General features: G+C 39.5%; 1 protein-coding gene across 1 annotated transcript in view; it reads left to right on the plus strand.

Annotated features, from left to right (window-relative positions):
- TM7SF3 (transmembrane 7 superfamily member 3) overlaps positions 1-17901 on the plus strand; it is a 559640-nt gene that overhangs the window by 305780 nt on the left and 235959 nt on the right. Inside the window, exons 4-5 of the mRNA XM_044087728.1 lie at positions 2795-2915; positions 11483-11654. Coding sequence (XP_043943663.1) covers positions 2795-2915; positions 11483-11654 — 293 coding nt within the window. The remainder of the gene's footprint in view (positions 1-2794; positions 2916-11482; positions 11655-17901) is intronic.

Raw genomic sequence — 17901 nt, forward strand, 5'->3', positions numbered from 1 at the left:
GAATGGGGTCCATTCCCGGCATGGTATTAGAAACCCAAAAGACATGGGAGAAATTAAAAGAGCAAGTCTTTTGGAATCAGTGCAGACTTGCACTGAGAGCATATCTTTTAGAATATGGTCCATGATCTTGCTGTGTGTCCAGATCTGCCGCAGGCATGGCATCCTACCATTTTTTTTTTGCTTAAACTTGCATCAAGGAACTGTGTGCATTTTACCCTTGCATTAATTAGTTTTACAGTCCATACATCCATACCCTTGAAACCATACTCTGCATTTTTTTAAGTTGTGTACTGTTTCAAACTGTATAACTTGCAAATCTTGCACATATGTATTTGGCATGGGTAGTCCAAAAGTAATATTTAAGGCATTTTGTCTTCATTTTTATGTTCGTAACAGTTGCTGAAAACACACACGTCTGTAGAAATAAATTTTCCACTCTGACACCGTGTAACATCTGGATGTTTGTCAGAATGCTGTGTTTACTCACACTGCCTTACAGAATAGAAGAATGTGTACTGCCTGTGTCAAGATATTAGCTTATTTAAAGAATTATACCCTGTATGTTAACACCGCCTTGGTGGAGCAATGACTGCGTGCCCTACATCAGTGACTTCTCTTATGAGAAACTTTTTAAGTGACTTGGTATTGGCTGAGGAATACAGGGGCTCAAAAAATTGGTCTGAGTACTGTATTTTATTGTGGTAGATTGGGAGATGTTTGGATTATTATCCTGACACACTTGCCCTTTGCCAGCAGTCAAGGGCTGGAAAAGGTTGTGCATTCATTTGAGGTAGAGGAATTGCACTCAGTGGTATGTCACAGTCAGCGCTACTGCAGTTGACCTTCATTGTATGTCCTTTTTGCCAGTGGAGAAAATTGGAGGAAAGTGACTGCACATTGCACAAGAATGTGTATTTTCCATGCAGATAGCACAGTACTGGAATATAGGTCATATTTTTAGCCCTAGTTCTGTTTGAATGGAGTTATGCTGCCAAGTAAAATAATGAGGGGATGCTTGGCATTAATTGTTGAAGCAACTCTCCAAAATACTAGTAAGAAGGTGCTGAATGAAAGGCCAAACCACAGAGGGTGTGTGGATACACTGAACTTTACAAAAAACAAATGGCCAAATTGTTATTTCTTGTATAATAAAAAAAAACAAAAGTAACCACAGTGTAAAATATAACAAAAAAAAGTTCAAAACATACACTGTGAAGCAGTAGGAAACACTTCCAGTCAGACAAACTCTTCAATCCAAGCTGTTTTTATTCTTCCAACATACAAGTTGGAAGAATAAAAACAGCTTGGACTGAAGAGTTTGGCTGACTGAAGTATTTCGTACTGCTTCATAGTGTATGTTTTGGACTTTATTTCCTGTATAATGCTGCAATGCATTTCTGAGTGTGGTGGCATACTTGGTAATGCTGTAGTTTGTTTCTTTGCTGAGATACGTGGTATGCTTGACCATAACTCTTAGCAGTGTTGTGGCTTGAATGGTTCTTTTTATTGGTAGTGACTTTGATGTGGTACAGCAGCTTGTCTCAGTGTAACATCATTGCTGCTAAAAGCCAGTGTGTGTGTGTGTGTGTGTGTGTGTGTGTGTGTGTGTGTGTGTGTGTGTGTGTGTGTGTGTGTGTGTGTGTGTGTGTGTGCACGCGCGCGCACATGCCATCCATGATTTAAAAGTTTGCTTGCACGGATTGTCATATGTAGATGAATGGACATGAATGTCATGCAGAAGTTATGTCAGAATATACATACGTGTGATGAAAGAACAGTGTTGTTGGGGCCTGCACACTGCTAACACCAGCAGCTACTTGTGTAGGACTTAATGAAAATGTTTATCAGCATTGTGGTTAGGAAGTGAACATTTTCTCTGTTGCATATGTGTGTATAAATTTCAAACAACATCGTAATATATGTAAATGTTTTACAAGTAAGACTTTGTTGCCTGACAGCAAGAGGTTCTCTGGTTCGATTCTCTGCTGAGGTGCCTTCTGTGCAGTCTGCATGCCCTCCCTGCAGTCACGTGGGTTTCCTCCTGGCACTCCGGTTTCCTCCCACATTCCAAAGACATGCAGTACTTGGATTGGACACACTAAATTGGCCATAGGTGAGTATGTGTGTACGAGCGAGTGGTGAGAATGAACTATTGTGGCAGGGCTAACCACCCGGTGGTGTAAACTTTGGCTCGAGATGATTGTCACTGCGGAAGTGACACCCCGACCCCATGTGCAAAATGGGAAAAGAGGTTGAGGATGGATTTTAATGTTATTAGCAATAAAACTGCAAGTCTTTCATGCATATACTCACAAGATTTGGAGTTTCATGCAGTCAGCATTCTTACATTTGCCTTTTTATTTTATTTCCTCTCCTTGGGTTGAGGAAGAGCTAGATTTTTAAAATCCTACTGATCTCATTGCTATCACAAATCTAAAGCTACTATATGTTTAATATAAAGCGAAAGCACTTTTAAATGATTTAAAAAATTAAGAAGAAGTCTGGACTTCGAGATGACAGCAAATCAGAAGTCATGACCTAGTAGCTGAAAAAAAAAAACAAGATGCAGCTTGGCAGGTATGCCACAGCTGGAGCACAAACCCAGCTTGAGATGGAAACTAATTAAATGTACCTTATTTACTCTTAACATTGTTGCCAACAAGGTTAACCTTTAAATTGAAAATAAACTTTACATATTCTGTCTATTCTTCAGTTTTAGTGGTTAAGAACTGCATCAGTTGTTTAGAATCTAAAAATATTTGCTATACTATGTCTAATTTTATTCCTGTCACAGATCCTGTCCCTGGAGGATGTAACCTGGAGTTTTCATTGGAGACAGATCCAAACATCTACTTAAAGTATAATATATATGAAACAGTACTACAGTTTGCACCAGCCAATGTTGGTTATGGCAGGTAGGTGCCTCTGTGATGCTAAATTGCAACATAGCATTAATCCATGTTGTGATCTTATAGCACTGGGTGTTAAATCTTATAGCACTGGAAGTTTAAATGTTCTTATGTGCTTAAATATTTTTTTTTTTGGTAAAGGGCTCATTTGGATGTAATTGAATTACAGCATTAATTGTACTGTAAAACTGTTTGCTTTTTTAGTAAGAGTCCGTGTTTGCCTGTGGTGATCAAGCAATGACATTGTGCTGGGTTTGAAACAACAGCAGCCTTTGTATGGTTTGTTACCTAATGAAGTTACTTGAATTCCTGCTATTCCCAGGCAGCTCTTGAAAATGAGACAAATTTTTTTGAATGAACTGTTTCAGATATACTTGAATATATACTCACTCTCCTGTATAATGATAATGCTGTAATATGTAATGTACTTTGTAGTTAACAAGATATATAGGTAAATTTTAGTCCCACAGAGAAAGGTTGCTTGATGAACTTCCAAGAAATGTAATTACAGACCTTGAAACTGCAAGCATGAATGTGGGGGATATGTGCAGATTCCAAAATTGCAGTGTTTGTCTATTCTACCTTCTGCAAGGTTCTGCGATCTAAGGTGTTAATGTATGTGAGTTCAGGGAAGTGGGAAGCACAAAATTGTTTTAAAGGTGTAGCTACGAGTTTTACAACTTGATGTTTATTAATACACTTGTAGTTTAGTTTTCATAATGCAGGGACTCTCAGTCCCCTTTCTGTGCTTCTAATTGGGAGCCAGAAAGGTGACTGCGTTATATTTGTTAACTGAGTAGGTGAGCTGGTTTGTGGACCGTTTTTGGCTACAACCTTTACTCCCAGACATAAATATTACATAAAGTATAAAACAATAGGCATCACAAAATAGTATTACTTAGCAGTAGTAATTTCAAAAAGTGAATTGAAGAAAATATTGCAAAATAATCGTCAAATCAGGTAGTGGGCTCAGCACAATCAGAATTAAAAAAAATGACACATTGCTTAGATGTACAAGGGCAAAATAGAGTGTTGTCCTGCCAGTATCTAGTGGTGTCTTGATTTTGTTTATATAGTGGAGCACTCCATCTGTTGAGGAGAAGTTTGTGTCATGAAAAGTAACATACCATAACTAGTCTTCTCACTGTGACTTCTTACAATGTTTACCTTGTTCTATACAAGGATGCAGTCATTCAAAACAACTATGTACAAAACATCCATCAGGCAATCCCGAACTTAATTTGTTCTACAATTTTTTTAAGGTATTCTCTTTCTGAGACTAAATTGTTCTACAATAACTGTATGTGGATAGCTGTGTTGAGTGGCTTTACTTTTAATTTTATTTGATAACTAGTTAAGTAAGCTGGTGTATGGAACCTTTTCAGCCACAAGTGTGAGTTCGTGTGTGTGTGTGTGTGTGTGTGTGTGTGTGTGTATGTGTGTGTGTGTGTGTGTGTGTGTGTGTGTGTGTGTGTGTGTGAGTGCTTGCATGTTGCATATTTGTATGTATCTATGTATACATAAATATTTACTTGTGTTTTGTGTGTGTGTGTGTGTGTGTGTGTGTGTATATATATATATATATATATATATATATATATATATATATATATATATATATATATATATATATATATATATATATATATATATATATATATATATATATATATATATATATAGGCAATGTTTATCATTCTGCTATAGTTTGCTTTCCTAGTTAAACTGTGTGTGTATGTGTGTGTGTGTGTGTGTGTGTGTGTGTGTGTGTGTGTGTGTGTGTATGTATGCTAATAATGTGCACTTTGATTTCTCTTCAGTGATTGTAAGATCCAGGATATTGAAACTATCTTCTGACAAGATTTTGCACTCTATGCCTGTTTCTAGAAATTTACAGTATTTCTTTCAATCACTAAACTTTGCATACATGTTTTACTGTGTGTAATGCATTTCAAAGTTCATAGTATGATTTCTTTTTTATTTCAAAAGTACCCAAAAACAATTCATTTTTATATTTCTGTTTGGCAGCATGTAAATAATATAAATGCTTGTTTTTGTTTTCACATCTTAAAATGTCCTTTTCGAGCACATAGTGTGCAAAATTGATTGAAAGTAAAAGAATTTCATTTTATGCTTACAACATCTGCTGCAAACATAAGACCTATCTTTGTTTTACTACATTGCCTTGTGGATCTGCTTTTCATGCCTGCCAGCTTTACAACACATCTTGCCTTTATTTCTCACTTTTGCCTTATTTGAGTCACATTTTATTTCCATATCTCTTTGTCATTTTTATCAGTTAATTCTTTTAACTGTGTGCAAGCAACACACCTGTGTCATTTTTATCAGTTAATTTAATTGTGCACAAGCAATATCTCTTGCTGTCCACAGATGCATGGCTTTTGATAAGGGCAGTTCTATTTCTCCATTACTTGCCATGACAGCAATCCAAAGGAAGAGATGCCAGCATACCTAGTTTCAGACCATGCATGGAGATGAATGGGCATTGTTTTATTCCATTTCTGAGAAGTCTTGCATTTCACATGTGTGGATTATTAATCTAACTTTCCAGAAATAATTAAAACTGACAGACACAGTGAATACAGCTGAGACTAGTGTATTAAATTAACTATTCAGAAAATGGGGTGTGTGATATTCTCATGGTGACAGTTGTCTAGAATGCACAAGTTGAGACTTCAAAAGATTTGTGCGTGAGTGGGAGCTATTCTCACCCGAATGGACAGGCGGAAGGAACCACCAGGCAGTTATCTCATGAGAAAGATCAATAGCAAAAGCTATGAGGATTGTCATATTCAGTTTTGGCATATAGGAAAGGCTTCCTTGTAGGTACTCAGGCAGTCACCAGCTCAGCTGTTAATGGGAAGAAAAAGCCGTTTGCTTACAAAAATACATTACTTACGTCTAAAAATCAGCATAAAGTAAAGAAAATACTGCAAAGAAATTAGTGGCAAAAATAGCACTTTGAAAAGAGTATCACATTTATAGGATGGAGACAGAGTAAGAATTCAAAAAGCCATGGGAAAATCTGCTGCTTGAGACTGACATTGTTGGCAGATTAGCAAAAAAAAAAGAATACAGATCTTGTCTGGGATTCATAGTCAACATATCTAGTATGCAAGGTCATTCAAGTTATGTTTTGAACTAGGGAAAGCTGCCACAATTTATGGATATTTCTACTGCCCAGTTCGGTGCCACATATAAATGCGGTAGCTGGGAAATGTTGGCATATGCGTGTGAAGTCCATTACTATCCTGGTGCACAATTCTACAGGGCAGCTTGCCTTCTATGCCAGTTCGTAGGTGTCCATATTGTGCAATTTCCATGCTGAACAGTGGACAAAATGCATAATTGGAAGCAGCATTTTAGATGCATATATCTGTGTATTTTAATGAGGGATAATCTGCAAAAGGTGAAAATGAGTAGCTTCGCCTTGCTGAGCTTGCTAATCCAGGTAAATAATGCAGTAAAGTATGTTTACTTGTGACAGGCTGTACAAGCATGTGTGCCTCTCTTTTCAGTGTGTGCATGTGCGTGTGTGTCTGATTTTGGTGTGTGTGTGTCGGTCTGTTGTTGTATTTGCATTTGGCCTGGTGAGGTTGATGAGAGCAAAGTTGTGTACTGTAAGAGCTCTGCTGTAATTAGATTTCTTTGTGTGATAGCAGGTGGTGTAGGTAAAGTGTGTGTGTGTGTGTGTGTGTGTGTGTGTGTGTGTGTGTGTGTGTGTCCATCCCTGTTAGCTGTGTATATCTGTGCACGTGTGTATATATCTCTGTTGGAGCTCACTGTGTGTGGCCTGATAGGTGCCTGAGGTAACTAGTGGCACAAGTTTGTAGGGGACTGAACTGGCTAGTTCTTCAAACTGCCTCTGAGTACTTCTTAGTTAAGCAAGTTATATTTTAATTACAAGTAGCACACCTGGTGATCTGCACAACAGTGAATCACTTAATGGTGGAGTAGCACAACCTGCCTTCCTTGTGCAGCTTACATTCCAGTATTGCACCTTTATCCATGAATTCTCATTTGGGAAGTGGGGAGGGAGATGAGCTATTTAGAAGAAAATCCCCAGGCATTTATGTAGGAGACATATGTTTGTGTATGGAAGTAGAATCTGCTGTTGATGAATCCATTTGTTGACAAGTGACAGAGCTGGTACAGCTGATCAAAATGTACAGGCATTATCAATGCAAGATGGTGGTATGGCATGGATAGGGGAATATGTACCCACTCCCTACTGCAGTGCGATATCAGAGTTGGTATGTATAATTAACAAGGAGACTGGGATGGTGGGGTGCAGGGGGGGCTTCCCCCCAGCAGAAAACATTGTGTGGTTTTGTTTTTTTTTTCAGTCCTTTGTGGATTGATGTTTAGATTTTCAGTTTTTAAGTGTCCATCATTGTTGGATAGAATAGTTGTTTTTTTAATGGAAAGTTAGGCTTCCATAATCCATCCACCCAGCAACCCTCAAACGCTTTTGCCCATTTTGCACATGGGGTCGGAGTGTCACTTCAACAGTGACAGTCCTCTTGAACCAAGGTTTACACCACCGACTGGCTAGCCCTGCCACAGAAATAAGTGATAATAGGCTTCCATAAATGTATGCAAAAATAACCTTAAGACTATACTAAGCCTAGCTGTGTTATGCCCTTGTTCCCATATTGACCAAGTTACAAACATAGACCATAGAGCTTGGTCAATAAGGGAACAAAGGTATAACACAGTTCGGCTTATAAAGGCCCTAGGGCCAATAGCCTAGTAACCTGCTATGAACCATATATATATATATATATATATATATATATATATCTAACTAGCCTTGTTAAATTAAATGACATGGAAGAGCATCGAAGATGGCTGACAGACTTGTGGACATTTTCTGAGCTGAAGTGTCTCATAGGACGAAAATGTGCATTTACTGAAATATTTTGAGTATATAAAAAGTTTCGTATTTGATATAAATAGCCTGCGATATGCTTAATGTGGTCTTAAGGTTAGTTTTAATGTTCCCTGTAATGTAATGCAAGTTATGTGAATATTATTCACGCTGTTAAATTGGCTACACATTGATGGCGTGAATAATGCTGAAATGCCAACAGGTATTCTGTTCATCAAAATTCGAAGATTTCAGGTGAATGTGACATCAAATGCATGTGGATAAGGTGTTGTTCTGAAGGTTTTGGCATTAGGAGGTGGGAGTGTTTGTATGAGTGCATGCATGTCAGAGTTAGAGTAGACACTAAGCAAGGATAAAGATTTACTGTTATATTTTTGTGCTAGTGTGTGTGTGTGTGCATGTGTGCGCGCATGTTTGTACGTGTGTGCATTCATGCATGTATGTGTGTCTGAGTGTTTTGTTCAGTGGTAGTGTTACAGAAAGGGTTTTTCTAAGATAAGGTGCACTGTTATGATTATAAGCAGGGTCAGGATTATAATGCATTAATTTGGAGGCACAGATGGGTGTCTCCTGCCCATCCTTACTCATGCACTAACCCTAACTCTGGCCCTATTCCTAATCCCAACCTTATACATTACTTTATGAAAACCCCTTCCCCAACAGTACCACTATGTAGGACATTCAATATAAAGTAGCATACACTGAGAATACTAAAACTGTTCCCTTACCTAGTTAGCCCATAACACTGCCACAGACATGTTCCAAGTTTCATAATTAGTGCACACAGTCATTAACCATAACTCAAAGCATACCCCCTAAACAAACCAGTCAATATTTCTCCATTTACTCAGCACTCAACTGTGTCTTCTTCCTAGTCACATAAAAGCCAAATGATAAACAGAAGTGTGGAGCCTGTGCTTTAAAAGCAGCTCCTATTCGGGGCTTAATAAAGATTATTCTGCTTATGTTTTGTGCCATTTTGTCATTTCTCATTTTTTTAACTGTTTAATGCTGTCTTTTGAGCAGTAGCATCTGACTGTCCTTTTCAAAGTGGAAGGAATTATGCTTTTAGGCATGCAAAGTTCATACTCATTAGCTGTCCATATTTTTGGTGAGATGTACTTACTTTTCAGGAGCTTTTGTCCTGATTTTCAGTGTCCACAGGTTGAAAGGTATTCATGGATGACCACTTGTATTAGATTCTCATGCATCATAATTAATACCATCATAGTGGTCATTGTGATTGGATATATACTGTTGTGAGGTGTATGATTACTTTTACCAGTTTGATGTGTTGTGTTATGTTACATGTTGTGACTCTGTTGTATTAAAGAGGGGTAATGTCACCACAGTCTATCTGGGAATAAAATAAATGATATAAAAAAACACAAGTAATCCACAGTGATCAAGCTAAGTCTGGTATCCTAGAAGGTAACAGGACTAATATAAGAGTATCAAGTGTAAAACAAGAGCACTTCTCCATTAGCTCACTTAACTGGCTTGAATAAACTTTAAAAAGAAAAAAAAACACATTTAAATCCTTCTGCAAGGCATCATATTCTTCCTGCTGAGAGGAGATTAGAAGCATTCTGGTAGGTCTAAGAGCTAAGGGGATATCTTCTGGGCTGAACATTAATAAATAAGTAATAAAAATAAATTCAGTTAGTTGCACAGCCACTTAATGGGTATAGGAGGAAGTTGTCTCATTTTTTTTAATTTCTTCATGTCATTTGGGTTTCTAATACCATTACTGGAATGGACCCCGTTCCTAAGTCAAAGTATAAAATTAGGATTTTTCAGTATTTGATGTTAGCCAGAAGTACTATTTGCGGGGTCCACAGTGTGCTCAGAATTGATTCCCTCTGCGGTTCACATGGTGTTACATGTATCTGTAGCATATTTAAATACAACTGTAGATTCTTTTTTATGAGACCCATTGCTCCCTCTACAGTTGGAACTGTCTGGGGAGTATTGCCTTCATTTCTATCTGCAAATCCTGGTATCTTATAACTTTGAGTGTCTCTGTATGTAAGACACTGTAGTCACTGGGTATAGCAATTTCAATGGTCAATTCTACTTTTGTTTTCTTTTCATAGACTACTATATCTGTTTTTTCACATCTATTTTTTGAACTGGTGGTAATGGGTGATCCCATGTGATATAAACTTCATAATTCTCTGTAAAGCTTTGTGTTTCATGTTCTCAGTGCTTCTCGTCTATTTCAGTATTGTAATGTTTACATAATCCCCAATAACAGCAGTCTTACCACATTATTATAATTATACCCTTCAGTATACAGGTCCTTTGCCATTAGTGTATTGCACCCAGCAAGAGGATGTGCAACTGTTTCCAGTTCTGTTTTACAGAACCTGCATTTGTCTGTTTCTCCCACTTGCTGAATGGTCTTTGTAAACCAGCGTGTATGTCGTCCACTATCCTGGGCCACCAGCAATAACCATTCATCTTTTGGTTTAAATTCACCAGTCCTTAACCATTCTTGTGTCAGATCCTGCTCAACATGAGGTTGTTCCAGGCATTTTCTGTACTTGCAACTGTATTTATGCCTTTTCCTCATCTCGTGCCTTCTCATCTGATCCTTCTCCTTATATTCTTTGTTTTTTGACACATTTATTTGCTGCCTGATTTTTGCTTGCTTCTGGTTTGGTTTCCATTCTCACTTAACACCAATGTGTTTCTGGTAATCTAAGCGGGGAAGTCATCTTAGACTTGCTTTCTTTGTTTTTACAACCGTCACTGTGTCTGGATCTGGTGAGATCAGCAGATATGTATGCAGTCCTACGATTGCAGATCTGTACATGTAATCAGTTTTGAGGAAGCTCATATTTCCTTAGGAACGGGGAGTATATAATCTTGTTTTACACTGATTTTAATACATCATTTGATAGGTGTGAGGCATTTTTCTTATTCTTCTGTCCAGCTGATCCAGTACCTTTTGGGGCCAGTAAGTCACCCCAAAATCATAAGTTAGAACAGGAACAGCAAATTGGTTTATAGCTTGGACTTTTTTCCTACATGTCAAGACTGTTTTCAATATTAATTTTATTCTTCTAAAATATTCCTTACTCAGTTTTGTTGCATTTGTTCATGTTTTATTGTTGATCCTTTGTCAGTTCCCAAGTATTTATATACTCCCTCTTGCTCAAGTTTCTTTAGATTACATTCCTGTCCCAGACTGATCTTGGTACTGCAGCTTTCCAGCTTTAAATGTTGGTTTTGCACATTTATCAAGATCATATGACATCCTTGTATCATCTGCAAAAGTTTTGGCCACTTTCTCTTGTGCTTTCAGCTCCTCATCTGACTAACTATACAGTGTTACATCATCCACAAAAAGAAGAAGAGAAGTCTTTACACTTTGTTGTTTTCTGGGAGCTAAATTGTAGCTATGACCTACTCTGTTAAGTAGACAGGTTACTGGATTAAGGGCTAGGCAAAAGAGCAGTGATGATCACTTCGGAATATCCCTCTGAACTTTTATTCCTGGGATAATATTGTCCTTTATCATGGTTTCACAGTCACTATGAAAGTTGCCACATTGTGATTTGCGTAATGTAGTTACAAATTGAGTACAATATGTAGTGTGTTTACATCACCAGATAGTCTGTACCAGGATACTTCAGATGTCTGATCCTCTTTACAGGGGAAAGCCTGAACCAACTTGTGATGTCTCAACTGACGAAGACTCCAGATGGCGCTTGCAGTATGACATTCATCAGTACTTCATACCTGAAAACGACCTTTCTGAGAACACTTTCCTACAGCATCTCCAGAAGATGACAGATGTAAAACAGATCAGACTCAACAGTAAGAAAGTATGCTTGCATTTTGTCATTTTTTATTATCATTCAGTTACCACACCTGAGTACGCTTTTAAGACTCATAAAGCAATTTTTTGTGTACTTAACTTGATGTTTATTTCCAGTTTTGGTCACATGTTTCACTTCCAGGTGAAATGTCTTCCAGCAGCTGGATAAGTGTGATTATCCTGAATCCTTTTGCCTCTCCCACGAGAAAGAGACGTCTGTGTTATTACTTGGATAGAAATTCAAGAAGAGGACATAATGCAAATGATTAATCTGTGAGCTCTCACTTGGTTAGCCAAAGTGTCAATGTTTCTGCTTTTCTGAATCCTTCAGCTGTTGAAATTATATTGTGTAATGTATCCTTTAGATATTGCATGTTTTATGTATTAATTTGTTCATTGTGTTAGTGGACTGATCCTTGTGGACATTTTCCAGCCATAATCCGGAAGGCAAAGGGAAAAGCTGTGTGGAAGACCAAGGTAGAACAACTGTTCTGCCTAATTAGCAGGAGTTTTAGTTGTTTAAGGAAACTGGAATACTTAAATGAACTCCACACAGACTTTACTTGGGGCGGGGGTCAGCAGACATATGAAGTCCATAATGGATGTCAGGATTTAAGCCTTTGAGCTATGGGGAGAAAATATTATCCACTCTGTCATTGTGTTGCAACTTCCAATAATAGGTCCTCACACTGACCTCACAAGAATGGAAGCACCCGTGCAGAAGAAAATGCTTTTTCTGTACTGTCTTTCTTCACATTGACAGAAGGGGAACTTCCACGTTTTGTTTTGCTTCCTGCATTTGTTACCTTATAGCATTCTTGTAAAGGGCAGCCTCAAATGCTAGTTTTGCAGATGTCACTTCCATTTTGGGTCGCTAATTTAAGAATAATTTTTTTTTTCTTCAGTGGGTCACTAGCCCTCCATTTGGAAGGAAGGAGAGTGGTTTTGGTTTGTTATCCATCTGCTTTTAGTTGTACAAGCTAAAGTAAACCTTAACTTGAATACTATTAGTGTAGCACAGTGAATGCAGTTCTTTCTAATGTTGTACAGGTTGGCATTAACACCTTTATTCTGTATGTCAGATATTTTCTACACCAGCCTTGAGTATTTCTACCTTCCAAAGACTGTATACAGTGTGTTTTCGGATATGCACAGTAAGGAAAATAGCATTATTTCCATTGATTTTCTTTTCAAAGGTGCATAGGAGTAACTTTTAGTTAGACTTCCTTACCTGTCTTTGTAAAGAAATGCAGCCAGCACTTTCAAGAACAGATTCTTTTGTGTACTTATTTTGCTGCAGAGTCTTGCTGAAGTTGGGGTAGGTGGGAGTGGACACCTGTCCTAGACATGAGCATGGTGTTATAACTGTTGCATGGAATTTGGAGGTTGGTCTTCCATAGTTAGGAGTATAGTTTTACAGTTGTGTTGGGGGGGACTTCCCCAGACAGAAGCATGATGAGTGTGATATTATCATTTTAGCTACAGGGCAGGTGTTGGACAGTAGACAGGGCAGTTTTATGAATAATATGAAGTTGGGGGGGCATGGTTGGGTGTACATTTTGTATATACACATACAGCTAATTGTCACATATAAGAAAACCATGGAAATGAAACCAGTACAACAAAACACATAAGAATAAGGTCTACTAAAAGTACTCATAACCATTAGCTCACAAAACACTTTGTGTTGGCAAGTATCCTAACTCCCACTACCCTATTCCATCGCACTACCAATAAGCTAACTATTCCTCCCAGAACCCCAGACCGTAACCCTAAAAACAGCTCTCAATTGTTCCCTAAACCTAAAATCCCCCTTCCCTCCCTAAGCCTGCCTTTGAGCCAAGTCTCATTTGCTCCCTAAACCTAATATCTGATTCCCCTCCCTAACCTGCACCTAGTGCTAACTTCCAATTGCTCTCTAAGCCTAAAGATCCCCACCCCGTTTCCTTTCCCCACTTACCAGTTCTGTGATGAGAACTTCATTGCCTGTGACTTTTGCTGCAACTGCGTCCCTGAACTCACATTTCAGTTTGAGTAGCTGCTTTGATAGGTGGGCAGATGGGGAAACCACCAACTAAGGTATTTGAGTTCCTGGATTTAAAATCACTCGAGCCCCTGACTATGAGTACCTGAATTTTAAGCATCTGGGGCTCGAAAAAAAAAATAAAATAAAATCATGAAATCAAATGAAATGATGAAAAATTAAATAAAGCCACATACATTTTGGTAGCAGTGATAAATAATTACTTGAATTTTGTAGCTTCATCAACATCATCACTGTCCTCTCAGCAGCACACAGCAGTGGTCAGCATCATTTATACGTCTTCTTCGGCTGGATTTATTCATGGTTTTGTGCAACATCCCAAACATTTAATCCCTACTTATGCACTCAGTGTGAAGCAGCAGTACTGTACAGTTTATACATTTCTTAATGTGAGAACGGTTTATCAAAAATATACAGATATTTTTGCAACTGATTGCAATTTACTTTGCTCTTCCAGTGAATCACTTTTTTAAAAAACATTTGGAATTAGAGGAGTTGGAGGAAATGCATAAAGGAGCCCAGGGGGCTACTCGTGAATCAGAGAGTCTCTTGGTGACTCCCCCGTGTAGGAGGATCCAGACCAAGTAACTGCTGCACTTGGAGTTGAGAGGGGAAGTGAAGACATCGAACCATAGCTGGCCCCATTGATGATAAAATAATTTCTGCCACAACAAGGTCGAGAGGCCACTCTTGAGACAGTAAGATGGACCTGCTCAGTTTGTCTGCTAGCACATTGGACTTCCCCAAGATATACATTGCCAAAAGGAAGTGGCTGGAAGAGATCACTCATTACCATACTCTGAAAGCCTCTCATCATAAGGGGTAGGATCAGGTCCCATCCCCCAGCTTGTCTGAATAGCAACCATCCCTGAAGGGAGAGTATCTTCAACCGCCTGCAGCGCTAATAGGACTGTCCTCATTTCCAGGACATTGATGTGAAGATTGACCTCCAAATGAGACCAAGTGCCTTGTACTGTCCTTCCTAAGTAATGACCCCTGACCCTAGTTGAGAACCTTCTGTAGTCATTGTGGCTGTGGATGCTGGAAGGATAAAAGGGAAGCCATGAGAAGCTTCTTTTGTGGTGATCCACGACACTGTGTGTTCTCTACAAATCTTTGCAGTCTGTATCGGCATGGACAGGGGGTGTATGCATCTTGGAGATCTGTCGAACACATCCAGTCATCCTTGTGCAGCAGCTGTGGAATGGACTGAACATTTTCCATTCAGAATTTTGAGTGCTTGATGAACAGACTCAAATTGCTGAGATCCAATATAGGCCTCGGGTCCCCATTTTTCTTTGGCACCAAAAAGAACCTTGAGTAAGTTCCAAATAATTTCTGGTCTGGGGGGACCATTTGGATGGCTCTTGTCGAGCAGTTTTTCTATTTTTGTAGCTGCTGATTTCCTCTGAATGGGTGGAGCATTGGAAATGTTTGTGGGATGATTGGAAGGTTGAAGGGAAAAGGGTATATAATAATCTTTGGATATCATCCACTGTACCCAGATATCTTTGGTGATGGCTATCCAGGCTTCCAGGTGCAGGGATAAGTGCCCTGATTGCCTGCAGAGTGCAACAACACTGGTTTTGTGGGTCTGCTCTGCCACATGGGTGATGTCTACCATTAGACTTCCACCCTCTGCCACAGGGGGCCCTGTCCCCATAGGAGTTCTGGGAAGAACTTTGCAACTTATGGAACCACATTTTCCTACCCCCTCTCTGGTTTTGTGAAAAGTCCTTTGAGGGGTAAAGAAACATATCCCTATGGCAGGTAATGTCTTCCCATCCTGTTCACTCCTAGACAGGGTTTATTTCATCTTGGGGCCAAGTAAGGTGGAGCCACCAAAGGAAGCACTGATGAATGATGACTTGAAAGGCTCCACAAAATCACAAAGGTGCATACAGGTGTGCCTTTTCATGGCAATTCCTGAATCAACATTTCTCAAAGCTCCCACCAAGGCATGAGAAATCAGCCTCATAGAGGCATTTGACAGGGACTGTAGATAGCCTGTTGTGAAAAAAACAACAATCTTCTTGTCTTTCACAGACATGGACCCTGAGAAGTAATTGGAAAAGTCCTCGATGAAGCCCGTCAGAAATCTTGGAACATGTGCCAAGTAATTCAGTGACCTGTTGAGCAAAGGTCAGTGATACGTAAATATGCTTTCAAAACGTGTCAAAATTCTGGACTCTCTGTTTGGGTGATGGACAGAAGAACTCTGTTTAGCAAGTTCTTTCTTGGTGGCTGCTGCTTCCACCATAGCATCTACTGGGAAACCCTTGCTCCAGTGGGCTGAATCTTTTCATGCAACAAGGTACTTATCTGGCCTCTTGGAGACATCTGGATCCTTCCAAGCCCATCAGGAGATGAGGTCCACTATCTCATCCTCTGATGGGTCTATCCAGGAAGTAGCTGAGCCAGGTCTGAAAGCCTTGCGAAACACTGACTCCTCCAGGGAAGGGGCATCTGAAGACTAATCACCTTTGTGCCTCAAATGTTTGAGTATTTTACTGAAGGAGACATCTTGAAGGGGTGATCTGGGGGACACTTCCCCTTCATCAAAGTTGGTGTCTTCTGTTAAAGATTTCTATAAGGCATCTAAGTGCCTCCTTTTGCACATATGCTTCCAACAAAGCTCACTGGTGGGATTCTCCATGGAGGATTCAAAAGTGTGAGCATAGTCCCGGATAAGGACAGTTTCCAGGCTTGAACAGGCCAGCTGCCCGGATGGGACAGGATGAAGACACTCGGGGGCCAAACCAGACAGTTGTGGAGGGGTTGGACCTAAGAGGGTAAGTATGCCTTGGCCACAGAGGTGGAACATTCTCTCCACTACCTCAAAGGCAGAAGCTATGGGAGAAGCAAGGGCCACCCTGGCAGGAGCCAAAGACACCTGCCCAGCACCGCTCAAAGCATCACCACAACCCTGTCTCAATGCAGAGGTTGCAGCCAAGCTGTTCAGCATAAAGGCTGTGACTGGAGGGGATTACTCTGAGAACATCGGACTTGAACCAAGCCTTTCCCTGGATCCCACACCTACGAAAAGGCTCTGAGATCCTTCTAGCTCTGACAGTGTCTGCACCGACTGAATCAAAGGTGAGGTCAGAATGGACAAAGGCCAAGCCTTGAATCTGACACAGAAGACGAACTTGGAGCTCTATGAACTGATGGCTCCTAAGCCACAGGTCAGACTGGAATAGGAGTTAACAACTGGGTTTGGGTTGTTGATAGGCTCACAGGTCCAATGGGAGATGGAGCCATTCAGACTCCCCAACTGAATCTGGATCCTGATAAAACTTCCTCATCATCCTGTCCTCATCTGCTTCAGTTAGGCTGCTCATTAGTCTGAAGGATGATGAGTCTGAGGGTGGGCTGGCAGCCTTTTGAGGGGGTCTCTTGTAAGAAGGGAGAATGGATCCTAGAAGGCATATTTATTTATTTAATTTATTATTTTTTTTGCATTTATTTAACAGGGAAGTCCGACTCTGCAGGCTTGCCTGTTTTCAGCAGAGACCTGGGGAGAAAAGCTCCATACAATATGACCATTATGAAACGTTTAGTAATAATAATGGTGATAGTACAAAAAGACAAGGAAAAGGGAGAGCTTACAGTAATTTAGACAAGAAGCTAATAATTCTGTTGAAGAATACTGTAGGAGTATTAGTAGTATATTAAAGAAATTAGATTATTTACAACATTGTTAAACATAAGAGTAGTTTTTAGCTGAAATACTTAATACATAATAAACATAGTTACATTTTGTATTGCAAGAAATTATTTGGGTGAGGAAGATGTATGAAAATGCAGTAACAGGGATCTAGAGGAGAAGTGGGACTAGAGTGGTCTGAATTGAGTTAGTTATAAGTTCCATAGTGTGACTTGAGGAGCAATGGACCAGCTACTTAGATTTAGCTCTTGTCGCATCTGAGGAGCCAAACTGATTCAATGGCTTGGAAACACTTTTGGGTGGAGCTGAACCCCAAAAGAGAGGAAGAACTATCAAGGGATCACTTCCTATTCTCCTTGCCTTTAGCAGATGAATCCCCCTAGTCTTCTTCGCATATTTTTTTTAGAAGGAGAGGGAGCTGCAGTTGAAGAAGATGAAGTATTAATAGAAGAGAACAACCCTTCCCTTTAAAATGAACCCTACTAAATCATTTTTAAAGAGGAGTCATTAAAAGGGTAAATTTAAAAACAACCCTTTCCCCCT

The sequence above is a fragment of the Protopterus annectens genome, chromosome 11.part0 (genome assembly GCF_019279795.1).
Source record: "Protopterus annectens isolate FY-2018-M chromosome 11.part0, PAN1.0, whole genome shotgun sequence".
Classification (NCBI taxonomy): domain Eukaryota; kingdom Metazoa; phylum Chordata; order Ceratodontiformes; family Protopteridae; genus Protopterus; species Protopterus annectens.